The sequence below is a fragment of the Pan troglodytes genome, chromosome 10 (assembly GCF_028858775.2).
Source record: "Pan troglodytes isolate AG18354 chromosome 10, NHGRI_mPanTro3-v2.0_pri, whole genome shotgun sequence".
Classification (NCBI taxonomy): domain Eukaryota; kingdom Metazoa; phylum Chordata; class Mammalia; order Primates; family Hominidae; genus Pan; species Pan troglodytes.
In genome coordinates, this window is record NC_072408.2 from 72992306 (window position 1) to 73018690 (window position 26385).

At 39.3% G+C, this 26385-nt stretch overlaps 1 protein-coding gene and 1 long non-coding RNA gene across 36 annotated transcripts in view; one reads left to right on the forward strand and one right to left on the reverse strand.

Annotated features, from left to right (window-relative positions):
• Positions 1-26385, reverse strand: part of LOC134807486 (uncharacterized) — a 177269-nt gene that overhangs the window by 42610 nt on the left and 108274 nt on the right. The window contains exon 1 of one of the 2 annotated variants that reach the window (XR_010148070.1): positions 5637-5930. The exons of the other annotated variant lie outside the window; for it this stretch is intronic. This is a non-coding gene — a long non-coding RNA (uncharacterized LOC134807486). Of the gene's footprint in view, positions 1-5636; positions 5931-26385 lie in introns of those variants that run through there. 2 annotated transcript variants of the gene reach the window in all.
• The window catches only part of C2CD5 (C2 calcium dependent domain containing 5), a 95782-nt gene continuing 75362 nt past the window's right edge, over positions 5966-26385 (forward strand). For 21 of the 34 annotated variants that reach the window (XM_009425735.4, XM_054664468.1, XM_054664471.1 and 18 more), the window contains exons 1-6: positions 6006-6223; positions 6364-6482; positions 15213-15299; positions 22629-22800; positions 24811-24906; positions 25893-26048. In XM_009425735.4, coding sequence (XP_009424010.3) covers positions 6393-6482; positions 15213-15299; positions 22629-22800; positions 24811-24906; positions 25893-26048 — 601 coding nt within the window. In that variant the 5' untranslated portion in view covers positions 6006-6223; positions 6364-6392. Of the gene's footprint in view, positions 6224-6363; positions 6483-15212; positions 15300-22628; positions 22801-24810; positions 24907-25892; positions 26049-26385 lie in introns of all 34 variants that reach the window. The other 13 variants (XM_063785869.1, XM_001147933.6, XM_054664469.1 and 10 more) reach the window with 4 other exon arrangements.

Sequence of the window (26385 nt, forward strand, 5' to 3'; positions counted from 1 at the left end):
AACAATAGGGGCTGGGCGCAGTGGCTCATGCCTGTAATCCTAGCACTTTGGGAGGCCTAGGTGGGTGGATCACCTGCGGTCAGAAGTTCAAGACCAGCCTGGCCAATATGGTGAAACCCCATCTCCACTAAAAATACAAAAATTAGCTGGGCATGGTGGTACACGCCCGTAATCCCAGCTACTCGGGAGGCTGAGGCAGGAGAATCACTTGAACCCAGGAGACGGAGGTTGCAGTGAGCTGAGATTGCTTGCCACTGCACTCCAGCCTGGGCGACCAAGCGAGACTCTGTCTCAAACAAACAAACAAACAAACAAAAAAAGGGAATTGGTGATTAATTTGGTCAGGGTTGAGGAAGAATCAAAGGCAAGGGTCAGTTCAGACTAGAGTTTCCACAAAGCCCTTATGTAGACACAAATGGAAAACCTGCAGGCTTTGCAGTACCAGCATGAATAAGGGGAACTTGTCCTGGTGCTAACACAATAAGGAAGTGTCTGCCTATTTATATCTCAGTACCATGACTCATTGAGTGCATTGATAGGCACTGATAAAAAGCAATGTGGGCTGGCTGTGGTGGCTCACACCTGTAATCCCAGCACTTTGGGAGGCCAAGTTGGGTGGATCACCTGAGGTCAGGAGTTTGAGATCAGCTTGACCAACATGGTGAAACCCCCATCTCTACTAAAAATACAAAAATTAGCTGGGTGTGGTGGCAGGTGCCTGTAATCCCAGCTACTCGAGAGGCTGAGTCAGGACAATCACTTGAACCTGGGAGGCGGAGGTGGCAGTGAGCAGAGATCACACCATTGCACTCCAGCCTGGGCAACAAGAGCAAAACTCCCAAAAAAAGCAATGTGGGCCGGGCGCGGTGGCTCACGCCTGTAATCCCAGCACTTTGGGAGGCCGAGGCGGGCGGATCACAAGGTCAGGAGATCGAGACCATCCTGGCTAACACGGTGAAACCCCGTCTCTACTAAAAATACAAAAAATTAGCCGGGCGTGGTAGCGGGCGCCTGTAGTCCCAGCTACTCGGGAGGCTGAGGCAGGAGAATGGCGTGAACCCGGGAGGCGGAGCTTGCAGTGAGCCGAGATCGCGCCACTGCACTCCAGCCTGGGCGACTGAGCGAGACTCTGTCTCAAAAAAAAAAAAAAAAAAAAAAAAAGCAATGTGTTCCACTGCAATAATCTTCCAATTTAGAGAATATTTTACTTGATGCGGTCCTTATGCCCATGGTACATTAAGTATGGTATGGTACCTTATGCCCATGGTACATTAAGATATAAGGGAACTAATAAGATGATGAGTTTACCTAGATGCCTACTTATCTCATTTTTACTCCTTAATCAAAGCAAAAGTGAGCCACATGGTGGCTCACACCTGCAATCCTAGCACTTTGGGAGGATGAGGCAGGCAGATCACTTGAGCCCAAGAGTTCGAGATCAGCCTGGGCAACATGGGGAGACCTCATCTCTACTAAAATATAAAAATTAGCCAGATGTGGTGGTGTGCGCCTGCAGTCCCAGCTATTCAGGAGGCTAAGGTTGGAGGATCACCTGAGCCTGGGAGGTTGAGGCTGTGGTGAACTGTGATCTTGCCACCGCACTCTAGCCTGGGTAACAGAGTGGGACCCTGGCCCAAAGGAAAAAAAAAAAATCAAAGCAAAAGTAACTGAACTGAGCCCAAGCTGTCATTTGTATAATTACACTTGTAATCCCAGCCCACTTTCAAACTTAAATCAGTGAGTTTCTGGCTTGAGCAATTGACTATGTAGTTGGCATTGCTGTTTAGTAGAAGACTACCAGGTCTTTTGTTGTTGTTGTTGTCATTGTCATTCTCGTTGTTGTAGTTATGGGAAAGGTAAAGAAAATCAGGTCAGTTTTGGACATCTTGACTTTTGAGGTCACTTTTGGACATCTTGACTTTTGAGGTCACTTTGATACTCCAAATGGAAATAGTAACTTGGCAGTTGCATATATGGGTCAAGATCCCAGAAGCGAATTACAGACTAAAGATAACGATTTGAGAGTCCTTGACTAAACAGATGGAAATTAAAATTGTGAGCTTGGATGAGATCACCTAGGGAGACAGTACAGTTGGAAGAGAATAGAGACAAAAACTGAACCTGAGAAAAACACATATTTAATAGTTAAGGACAATGAGTAGGCTGAGAAGACAGATGTATAAACCAGAATAGGTAAGAGAAGCTTGGTTTCTGAATACCAAGAGGAAGATTATTTTAAGGACAGCGTGGTCAACAGCATCAAATGCTACTGAGAGTCACGTAAATAAAAAACTGAAGCCAGGCATGGTGGCACGTGCCTGTAGTCTCAGCAACTTGGGAGCCTGAGGCAGAAGGACTGCATGAACCCAAGGGTTTGAGACCAGTCTGGGCAACACAGCAAGACCCCATCTCAAAAATAAAAACTTAAAACTAAAAAAAGTGTTCATTGCATTTAGCAACCAGAGGTTATTGATGGCATTAGTGAAAGCTGTTTTTGTAGAGTGGTGGTGGCTAAACCCAGATATTAATAGTTTTTGGAGCGCTTAGGAAGTGAGGAGAGGGCACCAAGTACTGACAACCCTTGAGTAATTTAACCTGAAAGAATGGGAAAGATTAACAGGAACATTTTAGGAAGCCAGGAAAGAAGAGCGATCTAAGTAGTAATAGCAAGTGTTAACTGTTAATTTAATTCCACAATAATTTGTTGATCACATGAAGGGCACCGGACAAAGAACTGAGAATTGAGAGATGAGTAAGAAGCAATCCGTTCCCTCAGAGTGCTCATGGTTTAGTGGGGGTTGGGGGGGAGAGAGATGGATAAATAATTATTGCATGGAAAGTATAATAATAAATGTATTAGATTTAGTAGTAGCATAGGTGGGAGTGAAGAGCATATTTATTAGGAAGGAGATTAGAGAAGATGTAGACGTGACTTTTGTAAAAGGCAAAAGATTTATACACTCTAAAGAGAAACCAGAGTATTGACTTTTGAACTGAGTTATGAATTCATAGGTATTTGGTAGGATGACTATGAGAGAGATACTCCAGGAAGAAGGAAAAGTATAGTTTATTAGAAAACTACATGTAATCTTTAAAGACGTGAGTTCTTGGAATCACATTGTCTAGATTTAAAACCTGCCTCTATCATTAGAAGCTTTGTGACCTTGGGTAATCACCACAGCTTTGAAAAGCCATAATTTTCTCATTTATAAAATGAAGGCTGATAATTCCTACCTCAGGATTTTAGGGAGCCTTAAAAGCTGTGAAACACTGAATTCAGTAGCTGGTGTGCAGCAAACCATCAATACACGTTAATTCTTGTTATTGATAATTTAAAATGCAAAAAGAGTGTCAGGGTATGAAGCTAAAGAAGGTAATCAGGAGTCACATCATGGTAGATTTGTCAGAAAGTTAGCACTGTTCCCAACATTAATTAAAACAAACGAGAACAATTATTAGGAAACAGTTCAACTGAAGTCAGGCTTAAATCTACTAAAAATAGTTTTCAGGAAGCATCTTAATTATAATCTCTTGTTGATGAAGCCTAAGGCAACAAGTACGTACAAGTACCTCAAAGTCTACTAATTAGGAGGCTGAGATTGCTAACCTCTAATTGTGCAATTTGCAACTTTTTACATTACATTTTGTAACACAATGCATTATTTTCCATTAATATTGGTGCTAAACTTCATTTTTCTAATATTTTTTCTTTATACATTTCATATTTTTAAAAATGAGTTGGTAATACGGTAATACTTCGATTTCACCACAAAAACGACTTCAACTCTACCACCCAAAACAACAAAAAACACTGATCATGCCGGGCAAGATGGCTCATGCTTGTAATCCCAGCACTTTGTGAGGTCAAGGCAGGAGGATGGCTTAAGCCAGGATTGAGACCAGCCTGGGCAATACAGGGAGACTCCATCTCTTCAAAAAATTAAAAAAACTAGCGGTGCATGGTGGTATGTGCATGTAGTCCCAGGAACTTGGGGGGCTGAGGTGGGAGGATCGCTTGGCCCAGAAGATTGAGGCTGTAGTGAGCCATGATCATGTCACTGCACTCCAGTCTGGGACACAGAGTGAGTCCTTGTCTCTAAATAAATAAATAAATAAAAAACGTTGATCACATAGTGTAGCCAACCTTCAGAATTCTGGCAAGGGTATTTTAAGGGCAGAGTCAGACTCCAGAAAAAGCTGCAGGTGGACCTAAGGAAATTCGCATGGGATCTATGACCCCTATTCCTTTGACATAGTTTGAATTGATAAAAGTTTCTCTAGTCCAAAAAGCAAGCGATTTTTTTAGATTTTTATTTTGAGGAAGTCGTTTTCTCTGTAGGAGTTCAATTTCTCACTTATGTGAACAATATTCCTGCCATAGAAGGAATTTTTGTCATGAAAAGATAATTCGGGATCACTACTGTTTGGAGTATTTACTCTATTGAGTATTTTCGAAGTTAAAAAGATCATACGGATATCTTCACTTAGGAATGAAATGTTACAATCTTTGAGCCGGCATGAACTCTGATTTTGTTGATACTGGGTATACTGTCAATGCTGATTTTGATATTTGGTAAGGACTGATTTATTTACATCTTGTGTGTGCCTCAATTTCCCTAATATGGTCTGAGCCTGTAGATAACACCTTACTTTATTTATAGTTGGGTCAATTCTTCAAGATGTTTAACGCTCTCCATGTTTATTTCTTGTGGTTGACTATACTTTCCATGGTAGGAAGTCCTGAACTTCTGCTACTACTGTAGGTCTTATCTTTAGGCTTGTGGATGCTTAATAAGAACACTGAGATGATCTAAGAGTGCAGGACATTTAATTAAAAAAAATTTTTTTTTTAAGAGACAGAGTTTTGCTCTGTTGCCCAGGTTGGGGTGCAGTGGTGAGATGGCAGCTCACTGCAGCCTCAAACTCCTGGGCTCAAGCAATTCTCCCAGATTATCCCACCTCAGCTTCCTAGGTAGCTGAGACCACAGACGAGCCACCGGCCCAGCTAATTTTTGCATTTCTTGTAAAGAAGGGGTCTTACTGTGTTGCCTCTTCTCCATGAGGCTGGTCTCGAACTCCTGGACTCAATCGATCCTCCCACCTCAGCCTCCCACAGTGCTGGGATTACAAATCTGAGCCACCACACCTACCAGCAGAAACTTTTTTTCAAGAGGGGACTTTGGATTTCAAGGTGACCTCCCCCACCCCGCCCACAGTAATATCTGTGACCCAGTGCACAATACAAGTGCCTATGACTGAATAAAATATTTCACGAAATATTTATTTCACTATTCGAGATGTGCCTGGTATCTCTATTTCTTTCTTTCTTTTTTTTCTTTTTTTGGAGACAGAGGAGTGATCTCGGCTCACTGCAACCTCCGCCTCGCAGGTTCAAGCGATTTTCCTGCCTCAGCCTCCTGAGTAGCTGGAATTAGAGGCGCTCGCCACGACGCCCAGCTAATTTTTGTATTTTTAGTAGAGACGGGGTTTCGCCATGTTGTCCAGGCTGGTCTTGAACTCCTGACCTCAGGTGATCCGCCCGCCTCGGCCTCCCAAAGTGCTGGGATTACAGACGTGAGCCACTGTGCCTGGCCATCTAACTCTATTTCACAGAAAACTGGAACCACCACACGCACCTGTACCCCTTCCAAGTAGAAACCAGCTAATTTGGTTTTACGAATCACTAAAGGCCGACTGAAAACGCTCTTCTAGCAGTCTTCGCTGCTACTCCATCTATCACAGCCCATCCGAAAAGCGGCGGTAGCAGCTGGGAAGGCCGCGGCCGGAGGCTGTCACAGAGCAGCACTCGCGCTTCGGCCCGCAAGATGGAGCGTTTCTCCCCAGGGAAGCAGCGCCGCACCTATCCACAGCCCCCACTCGGTGGATGATGCAGGACTCGGCCCATTTCCCTGCCCTCCAGCTTTCTCAACGTCAGCCCCGCCCCCTTATCTTTCCTCGGCGAGTTTACTTTCGCCCCGCCAAGTGGGCAGAGCGCCGAACGATCGATGCTTTCTTCCGCGCCCCGAGAGCCGCCATTTTTGAGAGCGGGGGAGGAGAGACAAGCAGGGGCGGCAGAGGCTCAACGGGATGCTGACTGGGTTTTGCTTTTCGTCCCAGCCTTGTGGGGCCGGGACGGAAGAACCCATCAAAGCCCTTCCTCCCGCCGCCTCTCCGGAATGAGGTCTCAGCGCCCGCGCGGGACAGCACCCTTCCTCCTGCGACAGTGAGTGGCGACCCGTGGCGCGACTGCCGGGCGCCCGCGCGCGCCCCCGCGCGCTCCTTCGCTGTCAGTTACCCCGCGCGCCTCCGCCCCTCTCCCGCCGGCCCCGCGCTCGGCGCAGACTCGTTTGTTTGTTTCTGCAGGAGCCCAAGAAGAGGCCGAAACCGAGACCATGCCTGGGAAGCTGAAGGTGAAAATCGTGGCCGGGCGCCATTTGCCAGTGATGGACCGTGCTAGTGACCTGACTGATGCCTTCGTGGAGGTTGGTGCAGGGTCCTGCCCCTCAAAACACAGGGAGCGCCAAGCCCTGTGAAGGATCTACCCACCTCGCCCCCAGCCCCTCAGCCTATTCCCCCCCTCGACTGCCCTCCCGTCGGCCGTGGTTGTCCAGCTCTCCCACGAGGGATGACCGCCGAGACCTCAGTGTGTGCGATGGGTGCACGGCTTGCAGGCGTCCGCGGCACAGTCCGCTGCGCGGGGAGGCTTGTACTGTTGTGCATGCGGGGGTGACCCTGATGTCAGGACTCATTAACAGGCCACCTGCCACTCAGGAGATCCCAAGGCGTGGCCGCGCAGCCACCGACACACTCACACACATACACACACACACACACACACACAAATGCCGGGATGACTCTGATGTCAGGACTCATTAACAGGCCACCTGACACTCAGGAGATCCCAAGGTGTGGCCCCGCAGCCACTGAAACACACACACACACAGACACACACCCTTGGAAGGGGTGGCCAGAGTGCTGGACATCATGTTTAAGAAGGTGCATGAAGCCCTTTATGGGCACTTGGAGTCCCACAGTGCGAGGAAATCCACTCTCATGCCTAACATTTTGTGAATCTGCCATGCACGTTCTAAAACACAACTGCAACACTTCCTGCTCTCGTATAGACTGGTAGGTCTGATGAGGTGTTTCAGGGTAATTTAGCGCCTTGAGGTAGGAAGTCATTTAATTGCCATGGACTTAAATTGCAAAATTGCTTTTTAAGTCTAACGATTAGTTTAAAAGTCATGCAAATTAGTAAAGGCCTACGGCCGGAAGGTAATAACCCAGAGTCTGAAAGAAGCCAAGTAAAGATTGTAATAAAAATTGGCGTGATGAGCCAGAGCATTAGAGCAGCAATCATTTGGGCTATTAGTGCTTAGAATTGATGGATAGATGTATCATAATATATAGCTCGATTTCATCTCAATATTCCTGATGTTTCCTAAATGTTCTCTAACCTAATAATTACAGTTCACTGCCTCCCCTGCCCATTGTCATGGTGATTCTTAATCACTTCATTTGAGAAAGTTCTTGAGTGCTCTTGTGCCAGATGTTAGGTGATAGGAATCCACAAATAACTAAAACATAGTGTTTGCTTTCCGGTAGTTCAGACATTGACCCACACAGCCTATTTAATAACTAATAGGTAACGTGTTGAATTTAATAATTGCCAGATCTGTACTAAGTACTTTTAAATTCTTAGTTTTCACAACAGTCCTGCTATAGGAGTATTGTTATTGTCCCATGTTACAGTGGATGTAACTGAGGCCCAGGAAGGGTAAATAATTTGCTTAAGGTTACATAGCTTGCAAACCTCCACAGCCTGACAGTTTGTTCTCTTAACCACTCTGCTAATACGGCCTCACCAAAGTGATGAGTATTGTATTAGAATATGGAAAGAATTCTGTCTCTGAAGGTTGAGAAAGGCTTCTTGTGAAAGTGACATTTGAAGTGGGCCTTGAAGGACACCCAGGATTTTACCAGGCAAAGGGAACATCAAAGGCAAAGGCATAGACTGGGATATATAGTATGTTCAGGAAGCTGCCTTAGTTTAGTACGTGTCTGGAGGAAAGGGTGTGAGATATGTGGGTAGTGGAGCTTGTTAGGGATGAGGCTGGAAAGCCCCATTTTCTATAAAACCTCATTTTCTGTAATATTTATAAGGAGGGACAAGGAAGCTGAATGCAGGTCACTGCAGCCTCCAACTCCTGGCCTCAAGCCATCCTCCTGCCTCTCCCGCTTCGGCCTCCCAAAGTGCTGGGATTATGGGCCTGAGCCACCACGCCTGGCCAGGGGAGTTTTTTAAGCAGAAATAAAATAAGATCATGTTTGTATTAGTTTGTTTCTTTATAGGATGGCCTGAATGGGGATGCTATTGATGGACTAGACAGATGGGAAGTGTGGCAGGGAGATCAGTTAAGAAGGTGGTAAAATTATCCAGGTAATATGTGGGAATGGGAATAGGAATGTATTTGAACAGAAAGATTTGTGGGACATTTCTTAGGTTAAAATAGTCAGGCCTTGATAACTAGGTGGATTTTGCTGGTGAGGAAGGGGGCTGATTCAGGGGTTACTTATTACTTCCTTCTTTGAACAAATTGAATGTCTGCCGTTTGCCAGGCTCTGGGCTAGTTACTGGTCTAGCCGATGTATATACATGGTGAATAAGACAGACTTGGTTCCTTCTCTTAATTCAGCTTATATTTTAGTGGGAGAGACAGATGTTTAAAAGGTAAATAGATGATTAAATATATAGTTACAAGTTGGGATGGGTGCCATGAAAGAGAACAATAGAAAGAGAACAACAGGGAACACCTACTTTAGGCTGAGTAATCAGGGTTGGCCCCTGAGAAAAGTGTTTGTCAAAACCAAGATCTGCTGGATGAGAAGGAGCCTGCTGCTGAGGGAGCATATTTGTGTGTGTAGGGGAGTGGGTGGACAGAAGGTAACCCGGAGATCTCATGTAGAGATTTGGTGTGTTTTAGGAAGTGAAGGAAAATGCGTGTGGCTGGCACGTAGTCAGTGAAGGGAAGAGTAGTATAAGATAAAGTTGGAGAGTTAATCAAAGAACCAGTCTTGCAAGGACTAAGGCCATGATTAAGAGTTTGAATTTTACCCTAAATTCATTGAGAAGCCCTTGTTAAGATGAGCACTGTTATATGGAGAATGGATTGAAGGGGAAAGAGTAGAAATCAGGCAGTTAGGAGATTCTATAATAGTTCAAATAACAGGTAATGTTATCCAAGGTAATGGATTTGGTAATGCGGACAAGTGGATGAATTCCAGGTATATTTTGAAGATAGATTAAAAGATGACTCCTAGCTTTCCCAAGTATTGGGTTTTCTGATACTCCAGGGGGATGGTAAAGATTGAGGAGGATCATTTTCCATTTGAGCATGTTAGGTTTGTGATGTCTATAGGGCCTTTAATTGGAGATGTTAAGGAAGTGATTTATGACTATGGCATTCAAAAAAAGAGGTCTGAGTTAAAAATGAGCACACAAGCCAGTGTTTCTCAACTGTGAGACCCAGGACTCCCTTTAGATAGCTGGTATTTTGGAATCTACCCTTTCTATCCTGGCATGATATTTTTTAGTTAATATATCCTTACAATTAAAAAATCAGTACCACGGTTTAACTATAACAAATAGAAGTATTTGTTGTTGTTGTTATCATTATTATTTTTTTGAGATAGAGTCTTGCTCTTTCACCCAGGCTGGAGTGTAGTGGCATGATCTTGGCTCACTGCAACTTCCGTCACCTGGGTTCAAGCGATTGTCCTGCCTCAGCCTCCAGAGTAGCTGGGATTACAGGTGCTTGCCTCCGCGCCCAGCTAATTTTTGTATTTTTAGTAGACACAGGATTTCGCCATGTTGGCCAGGCTGGTCTTGAACTCCTGACCTCAGGTGATCCACCTGCCTTGGTCTCCCAAAGTGCTGGGATTACAGGTGTGAGCCACCGTGCCTGGCCTGTTGTTATTATTTTAATATGGAAGTACTTTTTCATGACCATAATAGAAAACATGAAGTAATCAGATGAATCAATGAATTCGGCCTTTGTATGTATTAGACACTGTACTGGATGCTGGGGATATAGCAATAAATTTAAAAAAACTTCAGTCACGGAACTTACATTTTAGTGGGAGGAGAGAGTTCATAAATAAGGTAAGTAAGTAAAAGATATAGTATGCTGGATGGTCTAGTTTTCTCTAGATTTTAGCATATACCAAAAATTACTTAAGAATAATATATGGAGAAAATAAAGCTGGGACACAGAATAGGGAGTGCCTCGCCTATGTTAAAATCACGCGAATGTGACTGCTTCTCAAACAGAGTGAGACAGTTGTGTAGTTTTGGCATCTCAGATCTTCATTGCCATTGGTTATCTGATTTTTCAAAATAGTCAACTCATGGGAAAAAGCAGAGTTGCCTCTTGATTTACATGATGGTTGTAGTTCTTGACAATTATGTACATTGAAACCCGATTGTAATACTTCTGTCTGTAAAACTGAGGTTCTAGGTAGGGTTTTTTCTCTCTTTTTTTTTTTTTTTTGAGACGGAGCTTCGCTCTTGTTGCCCAGGTTGGAGTGCAATGGCGCGATCTCAGCTCACTGTAAACTCTGCCTCTCAGGTTCAAGCGATTCTCCTGCCTCAGCCTCCTGAGTAGCTGGGACTACCAGTGCACCACCATGCCTGGCTAATTTTTTGTATTTTTGTAGAGACAGGGTTTCACCATGTTGCCCAGACTGGTCTTGAACACCTGACCTCAGGTGATCCACCCACCTTGGCCTCCCAAAGTGCGGGGATTACAGGCATGAGCCACCGCACCCGGTCTTCTAGGTAGGTTTCTTACCCATGTGATTATCTAGTGGGACATTTGAAAATCATGACATGGTAAAAGTCTTCATTGTTGGGAACTCTATTGCATTGAAGAATACCTGGCATCTCTGGCCCTTCCTCACTTAATGCAATTACTATTTTCCCCAAAACCACTGCTAGAAATGTCTAAAGCTTCTTTAGGAGTTGGAGTTGGTTCTGTCTTTTTTGCAAAGCTTTAGGAGTTGGTTCTGTCTTTTTTGCAAACCTGTGACTTAGGGGAAGGGAGAGAAACAGGATGAATCCTTGAAAAAACTTGATATTAAGAGGTTTATTAGAGGAGGAGGACTAGAGGAAGGAAACTGAGATTGTGAGCCAGTGGGTGGGAGAAAAATGGGGAACATAATGTCTTAGAAGGCAAGAGAGGAAGTTTCTAGAAAGAGGAAGGAAGCTCAATTGTCAGATGTCACTGAGGTCAAGTAAGAAGACAGAAAAATTATTGGATTGGACAACATGGGGGTTGTGACAAGAGGCATGATGAGGGTGGAATCCCATCCTGTAGTGATTTAAAGAGAAAGTACATGGGAAGTGAGGAAGTAGAAAGAGCATGAATAGGCAACTGTTTCAAGATGTATGGCTATGAAGGGGGGAGGAAAAATAGTGTGGTGTTTGAGAAGTAGTTTTAGTACTTAAAAAATAAATGAAAAGATACAGAACCTATTTGTGTGCTAATAGGAATAATCCAGTAGAAAGGGGAAAAATTAATGCAGGAAAAGGGGGATAATGAAGGATTACAATATAATAAAGGGATAAATGCTTGATACAGACTTAAGTTCATAGACGAGGGAGATAATGAAGCGTGGGCTTGTCATGAGAAACCTTTATCCTGGGCCTGGAGGATGGTAAAATTTACAAAGGCAGAGAGAAAAAGGAAGAAAAAATTTTCAGGTGACTAGGACAAACTTGATAAAAGCAAAAGAAGAAACAGAGTATGTATTGATGTAATTGAATGTATTTCAGTTGAATGCATTTCATTCATATGTGATTGAAAGGAAGATTCTTGTTGAATAGAAGTGGGAAATAAATCTGGCTAGGAAAGGGGGATACAGATTACTGAGTAGTCCAAAAATTAGGAGGAGAGGTCAATACAGTTGAAGCTGTCTTAACAACCTCCGTTAACTGACTCATTGCAATCCTCAGTGCTCTGCATCCTTCCATAAAGCGTATTCGTAAATACTCCTCTGGGTTAAGACTACTCTCCAGTGTGTCTGGAGTTTCCCATCAGTTGGCTGATACACTTTACCAAGAGGCAGTTGTGTTTATTCCCAAATCTGCTTATGTCAACTGTATTTCTTACTATATTTTATTTAAACCTTATATAAATGAGTGAATGTAAAGACATGGAAATGGTTACTAAAAATTGCTCTTGAATTAGGTGGAGAAAAGATTGTAAAAAATAGAGGATTCTTTGTTCATACTTTTTAAAGCAACCCAAACTGGAAATCAGAGATGAATGTGGCTTATGCAAAAAAAGATGACTAAACAGTTGACTTTTACACAAAGAAGAGGTCTTAGCCTTACATTAAAAGACAGGAATGAATGTTTGTTTATATGTTTTATCTTAAAATGTTTTTACAGTTTGTATTATTTTTAGTGATCCTCTAATTTAACCAAGTTATTTGATTAACTGATCAAGTATTGGTCCTGGTTGCATTGATTGAGAGAATTTCCACTATATATGACGTCAGGAGTGTAGGGACCCAGTGAAGACCAAGTAATTCTTCAAGACGAGTAGTCTTGCAGGAATCTCTAGAGTAAGATGAGGTTCTGTACAAGCGAAGTATTAATGGAAATATATCTCATTGTTAATGTGTGTTACCAATTGTTTGGCTAAACTACATTGTCATCTTGTGTTTTTCTAGGAACCTTTGAGGGAACAGGGAGAGGAAAATAAATATTTAATGAATATTTCCTATGTGCAGACATTTTGCTAGGTCTACATGCGTTATATCATGTAATGCTCACTTACAATCCCACTTTTCAGAGGAGGAAGCCAATTTAAGTAACAGGTTAATAACTTTCTCAAGGTAATTTAGCTAATGAGTAGGTAAAGAGAATGCTTTACTTTACTGGGGGAAATCTCCATTAAAATCCCTGATGTTTTTTAACAGAGTTATAAGGCATTCATTTAATTGCTGAGTAATAAAATGTCCTTTTAATTAAATTAAGACTAAGTGAACCGAGATTCTTCTGTACTAGAGTGGAAATCATCCAATGTTGGCAAAATACACACTCCAGCCTTTTTCTTTTTGTTTCTTGTCCTTTATTTGTTCGCTTGTTTGAAAGACTGGGTCTTGCTCTGTCGCCCAGGCCTGAATGCAGCAGCCTTGAACTCCTGGCTTCAAGCTCCTCTTGCCTTAGCTTCTTGAGTAGCAGGGACTTCAGGCACGCACCACCCTGCCTGGCTGATGACTTTTCCTTTTTTCTAAAGTCTTTTTTGTTTGTTTAAAGCAGTTTATGGACTATTAGATCTTTATTTAGAATGAACAGTTGCACAACAACAAAAAGGCACAGTATAGCACAACTGTTATAGTGGGACAAAACTGTAGAGTGCTCTAAACTTGTCACTTAAAAAATCATGTACTACTTTTGGCAGTTGAGCCAAAACCCTTAAGTATATTTGGCTTTTGAATGATTTTGAATGTTTTTATAAATCCTAACAGTATTTTACTTCATATAAAGCAGCTTTAGATAAATTAAACAGTAAGTATTTCCATCATGCCTTGAATATTTAAATGGAATGAAAATTAAATTAGTAATTAAACAAGAACCTTTATTCTTCCTTTTTCCTCATTAAGTTTCATTTCTTTATCATCGTGATTAAAAAAATTATACAAGTAATACTTGAATGCTCCCCATTAAAAAAGATTGAAACACTCAAATATAACTCGAAAACCCCTTACTTTCTTCTTACACCACTGTACTCTATTCCCTACACCCTATCAGTCCCTTCTTCAGAGATAATTGCTGTCAGTTCTTTGGCTTATGTTAATCTATTCTTCATCCCCTTAACAAATACTTGTATATCTATATCGCATTTTTAGAAACAAGTATAATCATACTTTATATATTCTGATACTTGTTTTTTCAGTTATTGTGTAATATCTTCTAGTGACAGTACATATAGTCGACTCCATTATTTATAGGGCACATGATTTGTTCAGTCACTTTCCTGCTGAATGAGTATATTTTTGGTGGGGAGGGCTTATGTGAAAGTACTTCTGTAGGTTAAATTCCTGGTAGCAAACCTAGGATTCTGTAATTTGAATGAAAATAAAGTTATTGCCATTGGAATTTTAATTTTTGATGTTTTTGAATTTTAAAATAATGCATTTAAAATAGGTAGTATTATGCATGGTTCAAAATTCAAAAGGTACAAAGTGAGTCAGCTTCTCTTTCACAGCCTCTCCTTTAACCAACCTCTTCTGCTGTTTGTAGTGGCCATTGTTACTATTTCTTGTATATACTTCTAGAAATAATGTGCGCATATACAGGCATATACCTATTATATGAATTCTGTCTTTTTCTTTTTTTTTTTGCACTGAAGAATGCCATATATCTGCAGTAGAAAGATGTATCTTGGAAGTTGTTCCTTATCAGTGCATGGAGAACTGCTTTATTCTATTTAGTGCTACATTGTGTTGCTTTACCATAAATTTAATTAGTTCCATATTGACAGATATTTAACTTGTTTCCAAGCTTTTGCTACAGTAATGCTGCTGATATATGCCATTGTGTACCTCTGTGGGATAAATTCTAAGAAGTAGAATTGCTAGCTTAAAAGGGATTTAAGGCATTTAAAATTTTGATATGTGTTTTCAAAGTCTCTGTAGAGATTGTTCTACAACTCCTACCAGCAAAGCATGACAGTACCTCACCAATTCTGTTTTCAAACCTTTTGATCTTTGCCAGCCTGATAAGTAAAAATATTTTAGTTTGCATTTCTCTTAGTATGAATGAGGTTGATCATCTTTTGATGTGGTTAAAGACAGCTGTATTTCCATTTCTGTGACTTACCTGATCATATCCTTTGCCTATTTTTTCTATTGGGTTGTTGATCTTTTATTGCTCTCTATATGCTCTTTAGAAACGGAGGAAGTTAGTTCTTTGTGATGTGTGGAGCTGGTCAAGCAGAGCAGTGGGTGATCCCTTGTTGTGGGTATTATTATTAGTCTACAATCTTACCTGGATCCATCTGTACGTTCTTCCCTTTGTCCCAGAGGATAATAGTCTTTTGTCCCCTTTATGGTTAATCCTTCTATTGGTTGGCTGACATTAAAATTTACTTTTATTCACATTTTTGATATTCATATGTGAATAATTTCTTATTTGTTTTTAGGTAAAATTTGGTAATACCACCTTTAAAACAGATGTGTACCTTAAGTCACTCAACCCTCAGTGGAACTCGGAGTGGTTTAAATTTGAGGTAAGTTTTTAAATGTCAGCATTTTTGAGTGTATTTTTTTGAGGTGACTCTTTTCCCTCAGGAATAATGAGAACCTTTTATTTCAGGCATAGTACTATTTCTACATCATAAAAATATTTTCTTTTCTGCTTACCTAGGAATATTGAGTCTAAAAAAAGTTGTATTACATTTAAGAAAATATAGTATATGATAACACATGAACAAAAGAAGTCCTCAGATGTATTATATTATTATTATTGTAGTTTTCTCTAGATTTTAGCACATACCAAAAATTACTTAAGAATAGTATATGGATTAAAATAAATTTTTAAAAATTGTAGTACTATATATTGTGAATATTGCCATTTAAATCATTTGTAAGTGTACAGCTTGGTAGCATTAATTACATTCACAGTGTTTTGCCACCATCACCGCTATTTCCAGAACTTTTTCTTTATCCTAAATGGAAATTGTATACTCACTAACCAATAACTTCCCATTCCCTCCTCTCCCTAGACTCTGGTGACCTCTAATCTACTTTCTGTCTCTGAATTTGCTTATGCTAGATATTTCATATAAATGGAGTCATATAATACTTGTCCTGTTGTATCTGCTTTCTTTTACTCAGCATAATGTTTTCAGGGTTCATCCACACTGTAACATGTATCAGAATTTTATTCCTTCTTATGGCTGAATAATAACCCATTGTATGTGTATGCCACATTTTATTTTCTAATTGAGTTATTTTTATTGAGTTGTAAAAGTTCTTTATTCTGAATATTAACTTATTATCAGATATATAATTTGCAAATATTTTCACTCATTCAATAGGTTGTCTTTTTACTTGATAATTTTCTTTGATACGCAAAAGTTTTAAATTTTGATGAAGTCCAATATATTTATTTTTGTTTTGGTGTGAAATCAAAGAATCCATTGTCAACTCTAAGGTCATGAAGATTACCCCTATGTTTTTTTGTAAGAGTTTTATGGTTTTAGTTCTTATATATAGGTCATGGATTCATTTGGAGTTAATTTTTATAATGGAGTGCGGTGAGAGGCCAACTTCATTCCTTTTTTTTAATAGACAGAGTCTTGCTTTGTTGCCCAGGCTGGAGTGCAGTGGTGCGATCTTGGCTCACTGCAACCTCCACCTGCTGGGTTCAAGCGATTCTCCTGCCTCAACCTCCCTAGTAGCTGGGATTACAGGCATGCGCCATCATGCCTGGCTAATTTTTTTTGTATTTTTAGTAGAGATGGGGTTTTGCCCTGTTGGCCCGGCTGGTCTCAAACTACTGACCTCAAGTGATCTGCCTGCCTTGGCCTCCCAAAGTGCTAGGATTACAGGCGTTAGCCACCACACGTGGCCCCAACTTCATTCATGTATGTAGAAATTCATGCATGTAGAAATTCAGTTGTTTGGGCACATTTGTTGAAGAGACTGTTCTTTTCCCATTGATTGGTAGTCCACATAGAGACAGGAGGTGGTTATGTTCAAATGGCTCGTGGCCTGGTCATCTGAGGGGACTTCTCCAAAAGGAGAGCCTCCCATCTCCTCACCCAGGTCTCTTTTCATTCCTCCCTTCTTCCCACTTGTGCTTCCTTCCTTGAGGCCCTTGAATGTAGAGGTCCTTATCACTCATGTTCTCCTCTTGTGCTCTTCTTAGGAAGTCTGTTGTGTTACTGTTAGGATGTCTGTTTTATGTTGCGCCCAGCCACCTCCCTGCAGTTTCTGCCCTCTTTCTCTCTACATCTGTTTATTTTTTCATGGGTTGATTTGGTCTGTCGGCATGCCCCAATCCTCCAGGAGATTATAGGGACTGTACTAGGCTTTGAGAACAACAAGATGACATACAAAAGGAGATACAGTTCTCACTTACAGACTGCTTATTATAGCCCAGATGCTGGTGAAGTGCTTTACATGTGTTAACTCATTCAATTCTCACAATGCCGTGAAGGCACCTTTTATTTTAAGATGACTCAGAAGTCCAACCCAGAGCTAGCTAAGTGGTAGAGTGAGGATTCAAACCGAAGACTGCCTGACTCCAAAGCTATTACCAGACCACCACACCTCCATCTTACATTCTCCCATTCTACCCACCACCCCCCCTTCCCAAGTTAAACATCTTTGTCAGTTATTGTTCCCTGTGCCAGCAATGTTTTCCCTGCTTTTTTTGTTCTTCTTCACTGCTATGTCCTCAACGCCCAGAAGAGCGTGTAATAGACTCTCAGTAAATATTTACCACACATATTGCCCATTTCTCTGATACCACTTCCTTCACCCCTCAGCTGGAACTGAAATTTTCTTCTTTGGAATTTTCATTGGACTACTTAAGAACCTTGTGAGGACCAATTTGGTTTTTCCTCCCCTGCTATTTCATGCTGGCCCTTATATTGGGCAGCATTGTGGCTGCTGTGCCTTTTCTGAGGCCTATTTCATAACCATTATGGAGCCTGGGTATAGTTTAGCTCTTGCAGGGTAAGGTGTCATTCTTCAGTGAAAGAGAACAAGGGAAGGAAAGTATTGATTTGCTTGAAAGATGCTTTGATCATGCTGGGGAACCTGCCAAACTGATACCTGAAGATGGAAGAAATGACACTACGATTTTTAGGCACTGCTTTGCTTATGGTTTATATTAGGACCGTGATCTTTCTTTTAGTGTTGGAAGGCACATTCTGTAGTGGTTGGGATACTGCATAGCCGCCCTCTATTGGAAAAGCTTAAAGGTCTGGATTAAGAGAAAACAAATTCTATTTCTGGTGCCTGCTAATTTGCAGATGACCTCAGACAGCCTTACCATTTGGAGCCTCTGTTTTTTTCAAACATGAATCCTTTCCAGAGTAGTATTGAGGTGGCTATGAAGCATGTTTCTGTATGTTAATATGAGTTGCACTAGTCAAAAAAAAGAGAATAATATATATAAACTTTTTTTTTTTTTTGAGACGGAGTTTTGCTCCCGTTGCCCAGGCTGGAGGGCAATGGTGCGATCTTGGCTCACTGCAACCTCTGCCTCTCAGGTTCAAGCGATTCTCCTGCCTCAGCCTCTTGAGTAGCTGAGACTACAGTCATGCGCCACCACACCTGGCTAATTTTGTATTTTTAGTAGAGACAGGGTTTCTCCATGTTGGTCAAGCTGTTCTCAAACTCGCGACCTCAGGTGATCCACCCACCTTGGCCTCCCAAAGTGCTGGGATTACGTAATGCCTGGCATGGGAATAATATTTTTAAATCACTCAGCATTTTGGATAGACATTCAGCGTTTGGCAGAAAGTGGGTTTAAATATTAGCATTTTGGGGTGTATCTTCTGTTCTTTCGTTAATGTATAGTTAGTCTGAGTTGTGTAGGTGTGCTAAAAAAATAGAACTGCAGTTTGAAAAGCTTTTGTTGCTAAACTTAAATCTCAGTTTGTATAAGAAAGGTGTACCTCATCTGTAGACTCAGCATTTATGGACAGTGACAGCTTTTATTTATTATCTCTATGGAATATAACTGTGTTTCTCAAAATTACGACCTCATCAGAGTAGCTTGGCTGTGTCTCAGTCTTCTATCAAAAGGACTCAGTTATAGAAACAGTTATTCTTAACCTCCCAGTAGCTTTTACCCAAAGGTTTTCAAGCAAATGGATCTCTCTAAGGAAGGTAATTTCTAGTTTCTGTAAACTCCTCCTCTTTTAAAATGGACTTCCATGTTATCTGCTAGAACATTGAACTGGAAGTCAGTAAATTTTTTAGGACTTTACCTTTGAGGCAAGTTAAAAAAAATCAGTTGGACATAGATGTAAGGATTTATTTCTGCACTCTCAACTCCATTCCATTGGTCTGTATGTCTGTCTTTATACTATTACCATACTGTTTTGGTTACTATAGCTTTGTAGTGAGTTTTGCAATCAGGAAGTGAGAGTCCTACAAATTCATATTTTTAGTTGATATTTTCATCGTGAAATATTTTGATTCTCTTCTCATTTTCTTTTGTGTATATGTACAAATTTTTCTTTTAGCTGCTTCTAAAATGCCACTATCTATTTTGAAAGACCCGTTGCACATGTATTGAGTCTATTGTGGCATTTTAAACTACATTATTAAGGTAAAGGTGTGGAATATATGAGTCAAAAAATAATCAGAGTAACTTCCTTACGTGATTTCAGATGGATTTAGAATTAGAGTCTATCTTCATTACCCAGGCAAAACACTGGAATGTTTATATAGTTTATTTTGATAGCCTTTCCCCCCCAACTATAACCTAGAAATGGTTAAAAACAAATAGTTTTCATTACATTGTTATTGGAATGGTGGGAGGAGGCAAGCTTCATGTGTCAGAGTAATTTTCATGATACTAGGAAATATTAAAAAATGATATTTCATTTTAATGATGATGGTAATAAACTGGTATTTTTTAAAGCTAATGAGTACTCAAGCAGCTTACTTAACAATATGAAAAATAATATATTTATTTTCTGAAATAAGGGATTTACCAGGCAGTTCCCTTAAAATTTCGTAAGTTAGTGGCTGGGTGCAGTGGCTCACAGCTATAATCTTGGGACTTTGGGAAGCCGAGGCAGGCGAATCACCTGAGATCCAGGGTTCAAGACCAGCCTGGGCAACAGAGTGAAACCCCGTCTCTACTAAAATACAAAAATTAGCCGGGTGTGGTGGTGTGCACCTGTAATCCCAGCTATGTGGGAGGCCGAGGCCCAAGAATCGCTTGAACCTGGGAGGCAGAGGTTGCAGTGAGTCGAGATCACGCCATTGCACTCCAGCCTGGGTGACAGAGTGAGACTCCGTCTTAAAAAAAAAAAAATTTAGTAAGTTACTGTTTTGACTAGTCTTCCCGAATAATATATATGCTGTGAAAAATGTACTTAAAACTTTGTGTTTATAGTTAACATTGATTATGTAGTACTTTTTTTAACCCTGTTTATCAGTTGTTAATTGCATTCAGTTATATATATATATTTAGTTTTAAATATATATATACACACACAGTCGTGTATATATATACACACAGTTGTATGTATACATATACACATAGTTGTATATATACAGTTATATATATACTGTATATATATATACACAGTTGTATATATATAGTTGTTATGTATACAGTTGTGTATAATATATATACACTGTGTGTGTGTGTGTGTGTGTGTATATATATATATATAGCACTCAAATACATGTCTTAAGCAAAATAGATGTTTTTCTCTTATGTGAAAGAAATGTTGTGCCAGGCAGTGTAAGGGTAGTGTAGTTGCTCCACGCAGTCATTTGGGACTCCATCATCTATACATAGCCTGTGGTTTCTCTTAAAGTGATTCAAGGTCCTTTTGGCTCCAGTTTAGCACCTGGAGTTCCAGTGAGCACATGAGTGTTCCAGGCTGGCAGAAGGAGCTAGAGTGAAGGGGAGACCAGGAGGAGGAGCTGATGAGTTAACATAACAGTTTCAGATGAGCAAGCCTTCTTTAACAAGTTTGCCCCCTCCCTACCAAGCTCTATGTAATGATTTATGCTTGTATCACATTTAGTTGCAAGGGAGGCTAAGAAATGCAGTCTTTTGGCAGTGCATATTGCTAATTTAAACGTTTAAAACATTTCTCAGAAAGTCTTAATTTATAATATTTTGCGATTCCAGATAGGCTTCATTTACTGTACTAAATATTCTTAATTCATTATGATTAATTCTTGATTTTCCCTATTCATATTATTCATCTTGTTAGCTATCTATGTATGTATCACAAGCTATTTTTAGTCACTTAGTTGTTAGTATAGCACCCCCTAATGTCAGGGAAGGGATACCTTAGTGTACCATGAGAAAAAATAATACTCAGAGGTGAATGTACAGGTGGTTAAATAAGTATATACAGAGAGTATTTTTAATGGAGTTAGAAATTGGGGGGAATGTCTTAGAGTAGTGGTTAATGGTTTGGTTTATGATTCTTTCTCTTCTGTTAAATGTATACATAACAATAGTAGTGGAGAGAATGCCATTGGATGACAGATGATTTGGAATGGATTGGGATTCAAAATGATCATTTTATTTTAACATTTCATTATGGAAAATTTCAAGCATGCACAAAGATAGATTAGTATATTGAACCTCACCCACCTTTAACAGCTGTCTACGTTCTACTGTTCTTGTTTCGCCTTTTTAACTCCTGCCCACCCCGGTTTTCCTTGTGGGGATATTTTAAGGCAAATTTGAGATGTTATATGATTTCATCTGTGAATTCCAAATTATATACCTCTTATAAAGGAGGACCCCTTATAAATAAACAAAACCTTAGATCACATTATCACACTAATGATATCAATAATTCCTTAATATTCTTTAATTCTTAAAATAATCTTCAGAGGCTGGATTATTAGCTTAACATCAACAAGAAATTAAATAGGGGATAGGGAAAGGCATAAATGTTTCATATCCAAGTTTAAAAAACCAACCAAAGTATAAGGGTTGCAGAGCTATCACTTGAGCAAAGCATATGTAAGAATGATACAGAGATTTTAGCCAACCACAGACTCAGTCTTAATAGTATGGTATGTCTGATGTAAAGAAGAACATCCATGGACTGCATTTTAGAAGTATAATTTTCTAATTATAGAAAATAATAATCCTTTGGTATTCTGTCCCAATCTTAATAGTGTCTATAATATGTTCCCTTCTGGCCACTATATTTGATGAAGGGGACTGGTAAATTAGATAATGGCATGATATCCAGAAGGTGGCAGCCAAAATAGTGAGTATGTCTTCCATGAGGAAATCATTTTGCACTGTTCTCCATTGTAAATGCCTCTGTTTGGCACAGTGTTTGGCATATGATAATAACTCGATAATGACTAAATAAACGGAGAGAGGGTAGATGTTTATATCATGAACTTAATTTGTGAACTTAGGTTGTTTTTTCTTACACATAATGTTAATTTTGCTTATGGTTCTGTTCTCTGAAATCGCCCTTAGAAATTGTGGTGTCATTGTGCTCAATTAGCATTCTTCTCTCTATAGATACTACATGAACTCTAATATGACATTCCTTAGGCATTTTTGCTATGTATCATAGGCAAAGTTGTAAAACACAGGATAATATGTAAAAAAAATTGAGATTTAAATTTTTTTGTTGTTAGTCATCCCAGTCTTGTGCTGAGAGATAAACTTTTTTTCTTTAGAAAGATGGGATATTGTGTAGGAAAAGGAGCTATATCTTTTTGTGTGTTAATTCTTTTCTTTACTTTGGTGCTTAGAAATCTGTAAGATTTTATTTGCAGATGTGTCATCCTTTTCATTTGATATAGGTATACATTTGTGGTAATTAAGATTTAAAAACTATATGAGATTTAATTTTAAGGTATACTTGTAGGTGGATGATGAAGACTTACAAGATGAACCTTTACAGATCACAGTTCTTGACCATGATACTTACAGTGCAAATGATGCCATTGGTAAAGTGTACATTGATATTGATCCTTTACTGTATAGTGAAGCTGCAACAGTCATCTCAGGATGGTTTCCAATTTATGACACCATACATGGTAAGGAATAATAAGAAAGTATTATAAATAACAATCTTAATCTTTTTTATTTGTCCTTAAAGACATTTGTGCTATATTTGCTGGTTTAAAATATGTATCTTTAGGCTAGGTGCGGTGGCTCATGCCTGTAATCCCAGCAGTTTGGGAGGCTGAGGCGGGTGGATCACCTGAGGTCGGGAGTTCGAGACCAGCCTGATCAACATGGAGAAACCCCGTCTCTACTAAAAATACAAAATTAGCTGGGCATGGTGGTGCATGCCTGTAATCCCAGCTACTTGGGAGGGTGAGGCAGGAGAATCACTTGAACCCGGGAGGCGGAGGTTGCAGTGAGCTGAGATCGTGTCCTGTGCAACAAGAGTGAAACTCTAGCTCAAAAAAAAAAATATATATATATATATGTATATAATATATCTTAAGATGATGCCTTTTTAAAAATAAATAATAGTAAATTATTGTTAGTAAAATTGTTGCTTCTCTCAACATAATTTGAGATAATGCTTGCTAAATTTGTATAGTATAGTAAGTAAATGCATGATTTAAAACTGATCTAGTATTGATACTGTGTTTCTAAAACACATTTTCAAACTGATTAATAATGATTTTTGTGCTTAAAAGTTACTTAAAAGTTTTTTGTTGCCTGAAGCAGGGCCTCCCAGGCAGTTGCGATTGCAGGCACATGCCATTGCAGGCACATGCTATGACACCTGGCTGATTTTTAAATTTTTTGTAGAGACACGGTTTTGCCATATTGGCTAGGCTGGCCTTAACTCTAGAGCTCAAGTGATCTGCCTGCCTCAGCTTCCCAGAGTGCTGGGATTTGCTTTCTTAATATTTTAGTAGGTAAATTATTGAGTCAGTTTTCTTAAGTCTTCCACCATAAGTATGAATTTGACATGAAGTCAGGACAGTCAAGTGAAAATATTTAGTAAATGTTTAGAGATAAGATCTGGGTCATTCTTATTTATCAGAGCATGTTTTGAAAACCCTTATTCTTGGAATTTTTTATTTAACTAATTTTTTTCTCGCTGTGTTGCCCAGGCTGGTCTCAAACCCCTGAGCTCAAGCTGTCCTCCTGCCTTGCCTCCCAAAGCACTGAGATTACAGGCATGAGCCACTACTCCTGGCTTGGAATTTTTTAGTTAGCTTGCTTTAACTTATATTCATTGAAAAGAATAAAACTTCTTTTGTTTTAAATCAGATTCTTGCATTGTTAAGAATATATAATCTGGGATCATAAAGATCTGAATTTTAATCCTGGATCTGCCACTTAACAGCTATTGACACTGTAAATTACTTAATTTTTATTAAAAATTTCTTCCTTTGTAAAATGGGGATGATACTACCTTATTGGGTTGATGTGACTGCTCTGAGATACTACCTGTAAAGTGTTTAGTACATCCTGTATCAGTGCTCAGCAAATGTTGTCACCATAATCATTATCACCATCATCAATTCAAATGGGACTCCTTTCTAATTAGTCTTGGGTCAAAGTGGAGACTTGTGAAAATGAAAATTATTCATATTCTAATGCATACATGTTGTGCTTCAGAAAATATACAGAAACTACTGAAAATGAAAATAACTAGGAAACAAAGCTGGCATTACTATTATGATCAACACATTACAGATGCACCTTGATTTGTGATGGAGTTATATCCAGATAAACTCATCCCAAGTTGAAAATGCATTTAATATATCTAATCAACCAAACATTATAGCTTAGCCTAGCCTATCTCAAATGTGCACAGAATACTTATGTTAGCCTACAGTTGGACAGAATCAACTAAAACAAAGACTATTTTTTAAATAAAGTATTGAACATCTCATGTAATTCATTGAATTCTGGACTGAAAGTGAAAAACAGAATGGTTTTGCACCATGGTAAAGTTCAAAAAATTGTGAGTTAAATCATTGTTTTTAAAAATCATTATTTAGCATTAATTTGCTTCATTATTTAATTGTACATTACTTTCTTAAGGTAGAAACTTGATTTTCTTTTTAAATTTATAGGTATCCGTGGGGAAATCAATGTAGTTGTCAAAGTAGACCTCTTCAATGATTTAAATCGATTTAGGCAGTCATCATGTGGAGTCAAATTCTTTTGCAGTAAGTAAATACATTCTATTACTCAACAGGAAACGTAATGACTGTTAAATATGAGAAATCAAGTTAACATTTCAGAAGGCAAGTAGAAAAGCTATTGTACTTGGTTTTAATGCCAGAGAGAAAACTGTTAATTTTCTAAAATAGTTACAGTAGTTCTGATTTGAATATAAATGATATCTAGTTTTTGAAAATTTATAGAAATTTTTATTAGAAAAATCCAGTGACATTTTACTGTAGTATAGGACACTGAAAGAAAGGAGCAGAACACTACGGCTAAGCACTGTGGTGCTGTCCCAAAATACACAGGCTTTTATGGGTATTGGGTCTAGGGAACTCCATGAAATATATGGGTCTGAAATGGGCAGATCTTGGTGATCACAGCCAGCCTGCAGTAGTAGGATTGAAATCCCTAAGTAGTTGACTTAGCTTCAGTGCACCAATGTTTATTTTAAGAGACTAATTTGGTACAGATGTATTCAGGTTCTCTCTCTCCTTTTTGAATCTGAACTTGACTCCTCAGGTTATGTCAGAAAGGTAATGGTTTGATTTTTGAAACTGCTATGTGGTGTACAGAAGTACTTTTACAAAGGGCTTTGAATAATTAAAGATTTAAAAAAATTCATTATCTGCTTTCTACCTATTTATATAATAATTACCTAGCTGACTTAAATTTTGATTTTTTAAACTTTGTATTGAATTCTGTTTAAGGTCGTCTATAGCTGTTTTCCAAATTATACAAATGCAGTTTATATTTACTTTGCTTACATGAGAAAGGTGAGAGCCTCCATGAAAGACAATAATTATTTCTAAAAATGAAATAGATCTTAGAAGACTGATTGGAAGTATTATTATAATTACATTGAAATTATTACAGTAAAAGATGTTCTTGTATTATGTATCTAAAGGTCAGAAAATTGAGATGTACGTTTTTTAAAAATTGAGTTTTACCTTTTGATAAACAGAAGCATAATAATTTGTTTTAACAGCAACGTCTATTCCAAAGTGCTATAGAGCTGTGATAATTCATGGATTTGTAGAAGAACTTGTGGTCAATGAAGACCCAGAATATCAGTGGATTGATCGAATTCGCACACCAAGGGCGTCAAATGAGGCCAGACAGAGACTCATTTCATTAATGTCAGGTATTTTTAAAAAATAACTTTATTACTGACTGATTTAGTACTCTCTTAAATTTTTTACTTTCCTTTGACATGCTACCTCAACTTTACAATGAAGGCTATGAATTATAAGTGACTGCATGCCTTCCCCTGGGCCAGTCTTCCTGAACACACTTGCATTGCCCCCTTTTAACAAGTGGAAATGCAAATCAGAAGCTTGTAGTAAAAGGAAATTGTGTTGATGAGGTAGTGTAGTGGAAAGAGCACTGAGCAAGGGGCGTTCAGGAAGGAACCCTGAGTGGGAACCTGGATTCTAGTTTTCCTTCATCTACCATTTATTTGTCAGAGCTTAAGCAAATCA